The following is a 15498-nucleotide window of genomic DNA, read 5'->3' on the forward strand; positions in this document are numbered from 1 at the left end:
GAGGAACAGCAATGTGGAAGTGTAAACCAAATAAACCCTTTCCTCCCCAAGTTGCTTCGGTTATGGTATTTCATCTCAGCAATAGTAACCCCAACTAAAACACTGTCCTATGGTGGGGGTTAGGGGGGGTGAACCTAAAGGAATGAGGATTGCTTCAACAATTCGAGAAAAATGAAGCATGGTAAGGTTATCACCCTTGGGATTAAATAAAAAAGACATTTTCAAAAATTAGCTTATAAAAATAAAGCTAAAAAGACTTTAGAATGGTTTTGATAATTTTTAAATTTATATTAAAATGTAGAAGCTGAGGTAGGATCCTCAGCATGGGCAGTGAAGTAGAGGACACCATTTTAGACATCAAAGTTAATGCCTTAAAAGATGAACTCAAGACCTACAGGTTAAAGGGAGAAAAGTATAAGTCACTGTTCAGGGTGATTAAATGTTACAAATTTCTGAGAAAGAGTCTGAACAGGTGGACCAGCAACAATAAGTAAAGTTTCCACTTCCAACTTTCATTCTTATATTTAATTTTAAAGTGTGTGTGTGTGTGTGTGTGTGTGTGTGTATGTGTGTGTGAGTGTTGGGTGTGTGTGTGTGTGTGTGTTGGGACCCTTGGAGGCCAGGAGAGGGCACTGGATCCTCCGAAGCTGGAGTTACAAGGGGCTGTGAGCTGCCTGACATGGGCGGTGGGGCTAAACTCAGGTCTTCTGCAGGAATAGCAAGGGCTCTTAACTGCAAACTTCTCTCGTAAGCCTCTGATATTCCAACTTAAAAGATCACAGCTACTTATATCGAAGGAGTGACTTCGATGGTAATGGTAAATGTGCTATTCTGGATATTGCCGACAGTTTGGGAATACAGACATTGAGCATTCAGCCATAAGACAAGCCATTTATGACGAAAGGAACATTTGGTTGACTCCAGCTCTGCATTAAGAAGTATCAGAAGATTGATGATTCTTCCAAATGTTTGGAAGAAAAAGGTTTGTGAAGTTAACAAATGGCCTATGAGTACAAAGGCACAAAACCAGACCACTTGCATATTCTTCTTGAAGACACTGTTTGAGGACTTGTATCAGGACACCCAAGAGCCATACAAGGTCAGAGTGTGACTTATACACAGCTCACAGCATTACATAAATGTTATAAGCCAGGAGAAATGATGAGAAAATGGATATATTTAACAGTAAAACTTCCTTTTTTAATTTTTAATTGTTTTTTGTTGGTTATTTTTTTACATTTCAAATGTTATCTCCATTCCCAGTTTCCCCTCCATAAGCCTACTATCCCCTCCTTCTTCCCCCTGCCTCTATGAGGGTGCTCACCCACCCACTCCTGCCTCAGTGGCCTAGCACTCCCCTATCCTGGGTCATCAAGCCTCCACAGGACCAAGGGGCTCCCCTCCCAGTGATGCCACATAAGGCAATCCTCTGCTATATATCCAGCTGGAGCCATGAGTTTCCCCTGTGTACTCTTTGGTTGGTGGTTTAGTCCCTGGCAGCTCTAAGGGGTCTGGTTGGCTGATATTGTTGTTCTTCCTATGAGGTCGCAAACCCTTTCAGCTCCTACAGTCCTTGCCCTAACTTCCCCACTGGGGTCCCCATGCTCAGTCCAATGTTTGGCAATGTACATCCGCATCTGTATTGGTCGAGCTCTGGCAGAGCTTCTCAGGGGACAGCTATACTGGGTTCCTGTCAGTAAGCACTTCTTGGCATCAGCAATAGTGTCTGGGTTTGGTGTCAGCAGATGGGATGGATCCCTAGGTGGAGCAGTATCTGGATGGCCTTTCCTTCAGTTTCTGCTCCACTCTTTGTCCTTGCATTTCCTTTTGACAGGAGGAATTTTGAATTAATATTTTTGAGGTGGGTGGGTGGCCCCATCCATCACCCAGAGGCTGTGCCTATCCAACAGTAGAACTTCTAAAATATAACTTCACAGTCCATTGTTACTAAGCTAGAAAGCAAGTTAAGACTTACCCAGTTGCCAGAACTCAACAGTGTCAAGAACTATGCTCACGTGTCATCTCATTGAACCCTCTACAATTGTGAAATAAGAATGACTATCTCTTAGAGGCTGAGGAGATAGCTCAGCAAGTAAAGGCTCTTGCTACTAAGCCCAGTGACCTGAATTCAATTCCTGCAACCCACATAGTGGAAGGAATGAGATGTAAGCAGGGTGTTTTCTGATCTCCATATGTATACTGTGGCATGTACATGAACACACACACACACACACACACACACACACACACACACACAGAGTATGTAGATGTAAAGATGGCAATATTGCTAATTATTTTGAATAAAGAGAACTAAGACAAAGAAGTATGGTCTTTCCCGAGGCATGGCTAATGAGTCGTAGTCAGGATGCTGTAACCTCAGGCTTTCCCACCCACACCCCAGTTCCTGGAATTACGACTCTGAGACTTACTATTTATGAATAAATGCCCAAGCCACAGCTATGGCTTGATCCCTGACCAGCTCATAACTTAATTAACCTGTTTGTTCTATTCTACGAGTGCCACTTGGCTGGTTACCTCTCCTCAGTTTCATGCCAGAGTTCAGAGTGAATCTGTTCCTATGTCTGACTCTATCCCAGAGTCCTTTCTCCCTACTGGAATTCCCACTTCCTATTTCCTGCTTCAGTTAATAGGCCATCAGCTTTTTATTGGCAGGTGATGCTCTCATACAGTACAGAAGAGATTCTCTCTACAGGATGCAACATTTCTGAGTCTGCCTCTAAGTGACTGTGGGGCTGGATGGTGACAGGTAGCCTGATGTTCTGTACTTAACTCTAGGTGTCAAGAAGAGGAGTTTTGGGCGGGTGAGATGGCTCAGCAGTTAAGAGCACTAATTGCTCTTCCAGAGGTCGTGAGTTCAAATCCCAGAAACCACATGGTGGCTCACAACTATCTATAATGAGATCTGATGCCCTCTTGTGGGTGTCTGAAGACAGCTACTTACAATGGAGGGGGCCGGAGAGCAGAGCGAGTGGGGTCAGAGCAAGAGGGAAAAGGAAGGGGACAAAAAAAAAAGCAATAAAAAGAAGTTTTGCTTAAACATCTTCTCTTATATTTAGGGCTGTTGGCTTTACCAGCATTTTCAGAAATAGACTTATTTCCTAGAAGGATTAAGTTTCTCTCTGTGTTGTATTTACAGTTTGACATACACACATAATATGCATATGTACATTTCACACATATGGGACATATCTTGTTTAAATGATCAGGTTGCTTGGATTTAGCTTGCATTTCCCTCTGTAAATTATATGTGTGTGTGTGTGTGTGTGTGTGTATCTATCTATCTATCTATCTATCTATATATATATGTATATATATATGATATATGTATATATTATATAATTATACATGTGTGTATGTACATACATATGATTTTTATATATGTATGTACATATATATGTGATACCAACTGATAAAATAATCTAATAGAACATTCTTCACTCTGGGCTGGGCTGAGAGCATTTGGTTCCTGGAGATCAGCTGGTAAGTCACAGAGATGTATGGAAATGGGCAGTATAAAATAGAAGGTTGGATACACTGGGCTGGAGGGGATACTGAAGGAAACTAGAGAATAATGGTACTGTGTGTCACATATACTGGTAGTAATATTTCAAAGTAAGATACTTAAAACATGTTCTGAGCAATAGACATACTCTTCTCAGGGTCTAGAGAGGTGGCTCATTGATTAAGAGTACTGGCTGCTCTTCCAGAGGACCGGGGATGAATTCCCAGCACCCATGATGGCTCAAAACTGTCTGTAAATCCAGGCAATCTGATGCCTCCTTCTGGTTTCCACTGGCACTGCATGCAGAAGGTGCGAAGACAAACATGCAGGCAAAGAAAGCACTCATACACATAAAATAAAAATAAATACGTCTTTAGAAAAGCATCACAGAACGTTTGTATTTAAGTGGGTTTGTTTAAGTGTAACATAAGTGTCTACCGGTAACACATGACCCGATTTAAAAGCCTTTGCTGCCACCATTTTCTTGGGCAAATGAGTCTTCTCCTCTCCTACCCTCTCTTTCTCATTCTCCTTCCCTCCCTGCCTCTCCCAGTAGAGTCTCTGCGCGGTTCTTGCTGGCCCCGAACTAGCAGCACAGCCAAGGATGACCTTGAACTTCTGATCAGTGCTAGAATTACAGGCATGTGCCTCCATGGCTGTTGATGTCACCTCCCTGAAACACCTTTCCTTCTTAGTAAAAGGGAGATAATTCCTATCTTAAGGGTAATTGTAAGAATCATACTTGTTAGTGCAAAAGGCATTAGTTACATCTGTTTTTGTTTTTTAAACCGAATCTCATTAGAGAATAGCAGCGGTCATTGCTACTGCAGGCTACTGAAGGGGATTAGGTAGACTGTAAGGGATCAGAAATGTTTGTTGAGTGAAAACGCAAGCAACCCACAACACAGCCTTCTTCGTCTCCTTTATAGTTGCTCGCCCGTCTAACCACTCTGATCTCAGTTACCGCAGTTGTCAATCCCATCTTCCATTAATCTGTCAAGTGATGATGAGCCTCAAACTCTAAGCGTACCTTCCAACGAGGACCTGGACTGTGAACTGGAAAGCGTGACAACTGCCCTTCAATCCGCCCCCACCGCCGCAGACACACACCCATTACCTGCCTGTTTAAATGCTGCGTCCCCGCCGCTGTCATTTAATAAAACTTGCGCAGAGCGCGCGCTGTGGATTCGCTGGACGCGGCGGGAGGTTCCAGTTCTCCCCCGCCCCAGAGTCGCTGGCTATTAGGCAGTCGCAGTTGGGCCACCCGGGGCCACACCTGGTGAGCGCTCAGAGCTGCCCGGCGCGACTTGCGACTTCTCTCGGGGTCTCAGAGTGTCAGGGGCGTAGCTGGCGACAGGAGTCTTCCCGATCAGGTGATTGGCAACAGGTATTTAGGCCCCTACTTCCTCGAGGACCCACACCTGCAGGACGTACCTGATCTCCGAGGACGCCACGCCTGCCTCAAAAGGGACTAAAAAAGCGAGCGCGGGCCTGAGGCTAAAGCCACCTGTGGTGCGCCTGCCACCGCTGGGCACTCTGGGCGCAGGTCACCGCCGGGGACCATGGACTCCTCGCGGGACATCGGCAGCTTTGTGGTGTGGGACTATGTGGTGTTCGCAGGCATGCTGCTCATCTCAGCGGCCATAGGCATCTATTACGCCTTCGCGGGGGGCGGCCAGCAGACCTCCAAGGACTTTCTGATGGGCGGCCGCAGTATGACCGCTGTGCCTGTGGCTCTGTCCCTCACCGCCAGCTTCATGTCCGCTGTCACTGTCCTGGGCACCCCGGCCGAGATCTACCGTTTTGGAGCGATATTCAGCATCTTTGGCATCACCTACTTTTTTGTAGTGTTTATCAGCGCGGAGGTCTTCCTTCCAGTGTTCTATAGGCTGGGGATCACCAGCACCTATGAGGTGAGAAGTGGGGGTTGGGGAGAGGGGAGGCTTGCTTGCATTTTCAGGCTCCAGAAGGGACTTTCTAGGGACAAGCAATTTCTGCCATATGGAGATTTCTCTGTATGGGTGCATCTGGGATTACCCCACCCCCACCCTGTGCACCCCCATAGAGACATAAGGCTAAAGGGAATAGATCCTTGAGACTGGGATTGTTGAGCTCAGATCCAAAGCAAACCAAGTAGAATGGACAAGTATTAACCAGGGTCTTTCCTGACTTTATGAAGCTTTAAAATGGTGTGTGTGTGTCCCCATCCCAAGAATTCGTCTACCCTAGTGGTTAAGATGTAGCTCTTGTTCCAGAGCTTGCCTTGAAACCAAATTCCACCACTCGTGAATGACCTTGGGCCATTTACTTAACCTTTTGTACGGATATCTTCATCTCAAGAAGAAAATAGTACTGGCAACGTCATCCGATTGTGGAGAGAATTAAATGCGCTGATGCAGGTGTTCCTTTTAGAATAGACCCTAGCACGGAGTATATGCTGGGTAAGAGCTGAATACAATTACTGTGGCGCAAGTTCTCCTGAGACGACTAGCAAAATGAAGCAGCAATGTTCTTAAACAGCACCGCTCGCTGCCTGGATATGGAATGGTCACACAGGAGGCCCACACTTCATCTGTTGCTGAGTCCCTCTGGATGCCCATTTTAAAAGTTATTCTCAGGACAAGGCTTTTTGAGAATGAAGAACATTTAGTTTGGTTCCACTTAAAGAGATGTCAAAGGTGTCTGTATGCCTATATCCCTATTAAAAACAAGAAAAAAAAAAGCCCAGCCTCTCCTGGGATGTCCTTCACTCAGACCTTAACCTACAAGCTTCACAGACAAGTTCCCACAGCACTAGGCTACCAACTAGGGAGGTAGGTGCCTCAGCTCACAGCCTCTCGGTCCTGGAGTACATGGTCCATTTCCCTAGAAGGAGGTTTCACAGTGAGGCTGGTTCAGTCTGTGCTGGACACCTGCTTCATTGGCATGGCAAGTGTTGATGGCAAGCTCTATGTTCTACAGACGCCATCCAAGTCTAGGCATGTCCGAGGCTGAATTGTCTTCTAACTGTGGTCACCGTGTTTATGGAAACTGTCTTCACCCTAGGTGCGAGAAGAAGATTTCTCTTTGTGAAAGGGAGGTGACAAACTGGCTGTCCCTGGCCAAATCCAGTTCTCACTGCTGTCTTACGTTGTTTTTCCAAAACATTCATAATAAGCCCTGATTATTTTGTTTAAGAAATTATTAAAGAATTTACCAGTGAGGAACAACAGACGAAATCTCAAGTGCCTGTTGAAAACTCAGAAGGCGGGTGATGTTGTGCTCACATTTCTCACAGCCACTGAGATTCCAGCAACAGTCACTGATCTTGCTCGGCTAATGCCTATTCTGAGACTTTTCGCATGTGCATATGGGCGTTCTCCTGGTGGAGAAATCTTTACCTACCTACACATCTTCATAAAAAGTGCATGGAAGATAGTCAGCACTGAAGGGCCCCTTGATCAATGGGTTATGTGACAGAACATATTTCTTAGTGGGTGTGAGGAGTATCCCAGCATCTTAAGATGTGATCTCCTAGCTCTAGTGGTTCATGTATGTTACCAGGTGGGCTATGGAGGCACTGAAGTCTGTGAGCTCTGACCTGTAGCTAACCAACTCCAAAACTTAGAAAATGGCTTGAATGACCTGGTAAGAGGACTCCAGCCCTGCCTGAAGAACACTGCTCTCAGAGCCACTGACCCATGCCTCTTCAGGGGCTGTAACATTAACTCAACCAGAAAGGGACTTCTGTGTTTCTAGTGACAGAAGTTAAGTTAGCAAGGATTCTGGCTTAAAATGGCTAATGTTTATTGACTACTTATAATTCATGCCAGGTACCAGGCTGCAAGTTTTATACATATTATCTAATTCAGCTTAGCACAATATGTGTAAGGATATGCTTGCACCAATATTTCCCAGATGGAAAGGCTCAGAGTCAGTTAAGCCAGGGTGGGGAAGGAATAAGAATCCATGCCAAGCCACTTACTGATTGTTTCTGAAGGCCCTAGTGAGTTGATAATAACCCTAAGCATTTCAGAGGGAACCGTGGAAGTCATACAGGACCTTTGAACTTATAATCACACTGTACACGTCCAGCTAAGGGTATCAGGTAGTCAGGGAGAAGGAAGCTTGCTGTGCTTCTGTTAAGTTAATTAGTCATGGCAGAGGATGTCTTGGGGGAAGGCTTTGTGGTTCTATGTTGAGGACACATTTACAGACATGCTGCCCAACACTGAGTAATTAATGGTCACCTACATGTTCTTGCCTAAATATGAATTATTTATACATTTCTATTTCTATAGCCCAATTTGGATGACTACAACATTTTTACTCTACCACTAATGTCAAAATATAGATGATAGGCATTTAAGAATGTCCAGACTCACAGATTGGCAGAAAGTCTATTGTAGGAATCCAGTGTAATTAATAATTTCTTCAGGGTCTCCCAGGCTCTACTTTAGTTAATTTATTGTCTATATCAATTGAAACCCTCACATTTCTAAGTTAATCTAAATTCCAAGGACTAGGAAAGATCTCTGTTCACTGTAGATATCTATTATTCTGTAGTTTTGCTTGTAAACTCTAGATCTGTTCTCTAAGCCTACGGGACCAGGGTTCCTGCTTAGGTTCTTACATATTTCCTCTGAAGTCTAGTAAAGGACCTTTGGCTTCCTGTTTCTGTCTTCAGTTGACTTTGTATGAGAATAAACATGTTATCCAGTTGATCTTTGGAACACTACTATATGTGAAAAATTTCAAGTTATTTGGCTTAATTTGTTATATCTTCTTTTTACTACAATGGTCTCTTAAGCTTTGTATAGTCCCCTGCAGCTGGACACATAGATCTAGAAAAGGCAAAAAAACTAGCTGGCTGTGCCTTTAATCCAAGCACTTGTAAAGCAGACACAGGTGGATCTCTGAGTTTCATGCTACCCTGGGCTAAAGATAGCCAGATAACAGGATAGCCAGAGCTACAAAAGACTTCTGTATCTATTCATCTTCACTCATATGCAGTGCAGATTTACATAAGAGAATTCTTCAGAAATGATGCCACTGCTTCCAGTTTTCAGAAATATCTCCACTTTCCAAAGTAGCCTTACATGATTTTGATATACGTGATTCACAGTGTCCTTGGCCTTCGATTCCACTAATCTTAGCATCTAAGCTTTGAAAAGTTTACATCTTCTTATCTATTTATAATATTGGACACCTCCCCTTGCAAAATCAAAGAGAAAGAATTGCTCCTGGTATCCTCATTTTAAACACAAGGAAGCTGAAATAGAGAGAGTGGTAGCCTCAAGCTCATGAGTCAGGCTTGGGACTGCTCAGGGGCTGCAATTCTGCTGCAGAACTGTGTTGGAAATTTGTCACCTGTCAGTGACAAATGAAGGTCTTATTTGTCTGTGGCGCTATGTACTTGTTGAGTCTTAAACTCATGATCAGATTATTTTCTTTTTATTAGTGTGGTTATAGGCACAGATTCTATGCAACAAAGTTTGTAAGTTTGTGTATCACATCCCTGAAAACAGATTCCAGTCTTGGTCTCCTGAGTACCAGTATCCTCATCTCTAACATAGTGCCTGCTTCAGAGTGACCAAGTATGCCAGATGTGGTAGTTGTGACTATGCAGCAAACATACCCATATGTCTTTCCATTTGATGACTAGCTAACGCCAATTTCTCCTCCTCCTCCTGCTTCTCCTCCTTTTGATTCTGTCTCTTCCTTTATTCACCGAGACTCCTAGCCATTGACTTACTTCTTTGTAAATGTACTAATAAGACTCAAGTTAAATATCTTGGCCTTCAGCTCAGAGATTCTGATTCTAACTGCAATATATTATTATATATTAAACAGCGCAGGAAATAAACAGACCATATTGTAAGCTATAGTAGATTTCAAGGAGAGTTGTAAAGATTGGCGGGGTCTTGGCTCTAAACAAGATAACCTGACACTCAAGAGACAGAGGCAGAAGGATGAGAAATTGAGGCCAGTCTGGGCTACACACAACGAAAGCAAACCCCAAACCAACAAACTGACCTGGGTAGCCAGAAATGGTGGCATATACATGTAATTCACTTGGAAAGAAAGTGCAGAGGATCAAAAGTGCAAGACCTACCTGGTCTTTACAGGCAGACCCTGTCTTAGAGACAGAACAAAATGAGACAGAGCAACACTGAAAACTTGACCTCAATGATGTAAGTTAACCTATATACATACTCACACACACATACATACACTCAGACATACACATGCTTATACACACACAGTCACAGACATATACTTACACACATACACTTACATATATATATATATATATATATATGCTCTCACAATGCAGACACGTACTTACACATACATGCACACATATATTTATACATATATACACACATACATACATTTATACATTATACACACATGCACACATACACAAATATGTACACACACAGAGAGAGAGAGAGAGAGAGAGAGAGAGAGAGAGAGAGAGAGAGAGAGAGAGAGAGAGAGAGAGAGAGTAAACAGCTCCTGGAAAAGACAAAAAAGCATCAACAGCTTCTTCAGTTCTTGTCAGGATCGCTCTGTGCCAATCTAGTCCTTTCCCAGTTTAGCAGTTTCCATCCGGAAGAGAAGGTGATTGGCTGTCCAGGCACCACGTGATTTCCCCATGCTCGGAAGAGTCAGGGATGTAGTTGATGCAGATTTCCACTCTGAAATAGAAAGAGGCTGATTTCTCTTAGTCGAATAAAAAAAAAAGGAGAGTGGTTACTAAGAGGAAAGAAGAAACAATAGACTGGTGATTGAGAGGGGCAGCACAAAGGGGTTTTCATGCGCCGATTGGGAGACAGGATTACAGAAATCTTGTGCGTATTAAAAGTCATTGAGTGGTAGTCTAAAGCATCAGTTTTGCCATATGTAAGTAAAATCATTTTAGTAAAGTAAAAACACAGAATGCAAATAAGTTACGGAGTTCATTTAAATGTCTCACCCTTCATTTCTCAGGCGATTTAAAATGTATTTAGAAGAGTGACGTCACTCTTTTCTCTCCTCTCTCTCTGTTTTTTTTTTTTTCAACAGTATTTGGAACTTCGATTTAATCGATTTATTCGTCTCTGTGGAACAGCCCTCTTCATCATTCAAACAGTAGGTACCTCTCCATTAATTTATTTTGCTATCGAAAATGTTTTTGTCTTTGGGCGAGCCTTGTTTGGGAAATACATGGAAAATAAAGAGGAGATGATAACATTACAAGGAAATGAAAACAAAACAAAACAAAGCAAAACAAAAACACGCTCGCACGGAGAATGAAACCTAAAGATCTTTAAACTGTTTCAGTGGAGATGTTAGGTTCTTGACAAACAATGGTGTAAGTGAACTTTTTTTATAGTCATTGCTGTTTATTGAGTGAAGTGACTTTGACCTGAAGCTGTAGCAGAACAATTTTTTTTCAATAACTTTTTTTTTTAAAAATTCACATTAGATCTTGATCTCAGTCCTGGTTTAAGTGAATTTAAATACTGTATCAAACAATAGACATAGAGCTTTAGGAAAATACCGTTTGTAACCTTCTCCACCTCGGCCAAGATGACAGTGAGCACATTATTTAAATGACAGAAATATTTGAGGGAGATACACTGGCTGACAGGAGGGATTCTCATACAAGGGAAACAAGGTGTAGATTTCTCAGGCTTTCTGCAACTGACTATGTAATAGATACAAGCCTGACGGGAAGACTTTTGGGAAGAATTTTGTGTGAAAGCATACTTTAAAAATGAATCAGCATTCTTTACAAACTTGAGCTTGCTCCAATTGGAGTAGTGCGCTTAGTGTAAAGGAGAATCCTGAGCTTTAGGAGAAATCTCAAAGACAAACACACAATCCAGTCATTCAAGAATATGCAAATGTAGATAGACACATTGATGATGAACATGAATGCAAAGCAAAGGTTTGCCAAGTAAAGGTATGAGTCACGGCTCGACGCCGACGCCTCTTGTTCCTTAGGAGGCTGCTGGAGGGTTTCCATGATCCTTATCACAGCATTTAGCTCTCTCCTGCCACAGCTGAGCATTTTAGGTCTGGATTTGGTAAGGGAGGTAGACAGTTTGCAGGTCTTCAGTCAAAAGTCATTGAAGCATTTGCTCTAGAGAGATGTGAGACAGAGCGTCTTTTCCCACCATGTCTTTGTACATGTCGTCGGGTCTTAGCACCTGCGATGTGAAAAGTCGGGTGGAGACTCTGATAATCTAAGGCTAGTTGCTAGTATGTAGTCCCTGTTCCTGCTAAAGATGCCTCCATGAGCAAGAAATGGGAACAGTTGTTATGAAGTCAGTGTGTCATCTTTCAGATCTTCAACAGGGACAGAATAATGGCCATGGAAAGTAGCTCATTTCTTTTCAAAAGAGGAGAACATTAACCCTTCCTATTCGAAGGACTTGGTTTCATGTAGGATAATTAAGCATTCGATTAGCATATAATTTTACAATGTTTATAACATTTTATAATGTTACCTGGAACTACCCACTATAGAATGTCTTTGAAGGGTGAAATGCAATGAAAACGATATTTTGAGAAACAGATATTTTCTCTTAACAATTGTCCTCAAGGCCAATAAATATTTATTGAACATGTGAGTAGTGAGTGATTATATAAAATGATGGATTATAATCCTTGAAAGGTTTCATAATTTTTAATGCAAATTTACACTTTTGGTTTTTGTATGTGTTTTTGTTTTTCAAGACAGGGTTTCTTTGTGTAACAGAGCCCTGGTAGCTGCCCTGCATTTGCTTTGTAGACCAGACTGGCCTCTAAACAGATTTATACTTTTGCCTAATGAGTTTAAAAACTAGTTTTCAAAAAACTTTTACTTTGAAAAAAATCCTTTGAATGGTTAGTTTGTAACTTAGCTGTAGACGCTTATGGTGTTTGTATAAGGCCTTGGATTCCACCCACAGCCGTGAAAAAGAAAATGGCGACTAGAGATATTTGAAGGTATATAATTGTGAGACCAACCAATTATTGTTTCTTTGTGTTTCTGTATTTTAAATCTATGAAAATTGAGTTTAAACTTGAGTTGGTGGATCAATGAACATATTTTGGTACTAAATCATCCCACTTTTTCAAAAAGTCTTCATAAAAGATTTTTGTGGGGCTGGTGAGATGACTCAGAAATTAAGAGCACCTACTGCTCTCCAGGAGGTCATGAGTTCAAATCCCAGCAACCACATGGTGGCTCACAACCATCCATAATGAGATCTGATACCCTCATATGGGTGTCTGAAGAAAGCTACAGTGTACTTTGGGCCAAAGCGAGTGGGGTCGGAGCAAGAGGGAGAAGGGAAATGGGAAAAACAAAAGAGTTTTGTAATGTTTTAGACCCACTATAGACAGAAAAAAAATAACGATTTTATATAAATATTTTCAAGGTATAATAACACATTAAATATATTGAAATGCGTCAATTCATGACTGATTTTATAATTCATGCATGGGATTCATTAATTTTATACTTCATGTTGTTCATTGTTTTTCTTCTCTCTCTGATAGATTCTGTACACTGGGATTGTGATTTATGCCCCTGCTCTGGCTTTGAATCAAGGTACGCTTAAAGGGGCAATCGTGTCGCTCCAGTGGCTCTAGGGTTCATTTTTGCTATGCTTTATTCTCTTTCCTTGAGGAGATAGACAGATGGAAAAAGACTCCTAGTGGTCTTTATGAGGTAGTGGGGTGGGCTTAGTTAGTCTATACTGGCTTCTCTGAGCTTTGATCAGATAGTTCCAAAGTGTCTGTGATCTAATAGGACAGACCTAGACCTTGCTGGGGTAAGGTTGGTTGCTTCAATATTGTATATCTGCCAGCCATTCTTAGTTTCTTCTCCCCTGCTGTAGCCTACATGACTATTCCCTCCATTTGTCTGTTACCTGAAGTCCATCCCTGCATTGAGTTGCTTTCCATTGCTTCCGTAAATACCATGACCAAAAACAACTTGAGGAGATAAGCGTTTCTTTCAGGTTATAGCTTACAGCCCATTAAGAAGGGAAGTCAAGGCAGGAACCCAAGGCAGGAACCTGGAGGCAGGAAGTGAAGCTGAGGCTATGGAAGGGTGCTGTTTACTGGTTTGCTGCCCATGGCATATTCAGTTTTTTCTTCTCTTATGAAAAACCTATTTTTAAAATTTTAATTTTACCTTATTGTGGATTAATTTTTATGCAATCAAATGTGCCAACTTCAATACCAAGCTCAAGGAAAATGGACATATACTAACACGCCTCTAACCAATACTCACAATTAAGATATCACACCAATGTTTACTCTCATGCTTCTGTAGAATTAATCCTCTCCTGGCTCTAGGCAACCACTGACATGGTCTTTCTTCTCTTTTGTTTAAAATAGATTCTTTTTATTCTTTATTTATTTATTTATTCTTTGTTTAAAATAGATTCTATTTATTCTTTTAAAATAGTTTGTCCTGATTACGGTTTCCCTTCCGTTTACTCCTCCTAGTTCCTCCCTCCCTCCCCTCTTACTCAGTTCCTCTCTTTCTGTCTCTTATTAGAAAATAGACAGACTTATAAGAGACAACAATAAAGTATAACAAAATAAACTATAGTAACATAAACAAAAACTTATCAGATAGAAGTTGGATAAGACAAACCATCAGAAGAAAAGAGGCTAAGGGAAGGCACAAAAATCAGAGACACTCGGGAATCCCAGAAAAACATTAACCTGGAAGCCATACTGTATACACAGAGGACTAGTAGAAACCTGTGTAGGCGTCTGTGCATGGTGTTTCCAGGCTCTTTGCGTTCACATGAGTTTTGCTCATGATGATTTGGAAGGCCTTGTTTTGTTGGTGTCCTCCATCCCCTCTGGCTCTTACACTCTTTCTGCCTCCTCTTCCATAGGGTTCCCCGAGTCTGAGGGGAAGGATTTGATGGAGCTATTCCATCTAGGGCTAAGTGTTTCAAGGTCTCTCACTCTCTGCATAAATGTCAGGCTGTGGGTCTCTACATTTGCTCCTATCTGCTGCAGGAGGAAGTTTCTCTGATGCTGGCTGAAGAAGGCACTGATATAGATATGACAGAATATCATTAGCAGTAACCTTATCATTACTTTCTTTTTAAGATTAGTAATATTTGATTTTACCCTAGGTCCCTGGGATAACCAGTCTCTGGTTCCCGGTCACCTGAGCAATGTTAGGTTTCAGTTCCATCTCATGGAGTGGTCCTTAAATCAAGTCAGATATTGGTTGGCTAGTCATTCAAGTTCTGTGACACCATTGTTCTAGCATATTTGGCAGATAGGACACTGTTGTAGATAAGAGGGTTTGTAACTGGCTTGATGTTTATGTTTCTATGATGATAGCATGCAGAGTATGTGCCTGTGCCAAAGATGCCAGAATGTGTGTAGGGTGTGTGTAGGCACCAGCTAGACCCCTCCATGTTCAATGAGTTGTATGGTGGTTGTCTTCAGCAATAGGGCCTTGCTTTCAGTTTGTAGAGAGCAACCCATTGTCTTGGCAAAAACCTAAGTTATTTGGGGATTCCCATGGGACCTCTATGGCCAACAACTCAATTAAGTATAACTCAATCCTGTACTGGAAGCTTTGTTTGGTGACAAGAGATGTTCATTTGGGACTCTCTCTTATTTCCTCATAATTTGCTGATTTCTTTTCAATCACCTTCATATATATATATATATATATATATATATATATATATATATATTACACACACACACACACACACACACACACTAGGTTTTTATATTACCCTCAAATGCCCCTTAATTTTAGCTGTCTCTCCCTGTATTCCTTCCCTCAGTCTGCTCTCCCCTTTTCTTCTCCATTTGATAATTCCATTCCAACACTCCCAATTTATAACTGTCTATTCTACTTCTCTTTCCTAAAGAGATCTAACTGTGCACTCTACATTCTCCCTCTGCATTTCTACAGATTATAGCCTGGTCATCATTGCCAGTATCCACATGTAAACAAATGCATACCA

At 41.8% G+C, this 15498-nt stretch overlaps 1 protein-coding gene across 1 annotated transcript in view; it reads left to right on the top strand.

The window, feature by feature from the left end:
- Positions 1 to 5085: 5085 nt before the first annotated feature.
- Slc5a8 (solute carrier family 5 member 8) overlaps positions 5086 to 15498 on the top strand; it is a 35984-nt gene continuing 25571 nt past the window's right edge. The window contains exons 1-3 of the mRNA XM_028783105.1: positions 5086 to 5436; positions 10574 to 10639; positions 13040 to 13091. Coding sequence (XP_028638938.1) covers positions 5086 to 5436; positions 10574 to 10639; positions 13040 to 13091 — 469 coding nt within the window. The remainder of the gene's footprint in view (positions 5437 to 10573; positions 10640 to 13039; positions 13092 to 15498) is intronic.

The sequence above is a fragment of the Grammomys surdaster genome, unplaced genomic scaffold (assembly GCF_004785775.1).
Source record: "Grammomys surdaster isolate TR1022 unplaced genomic scaffold, NIH_TR_1.0 958, whole genome shotgun sequence".
NCBI classification, from domain to species: Eukaryota; Metazoa; Chordata; class Mammalia; order Rodentia; family Muridae; genus Grammomys; species Grammomys surdaster.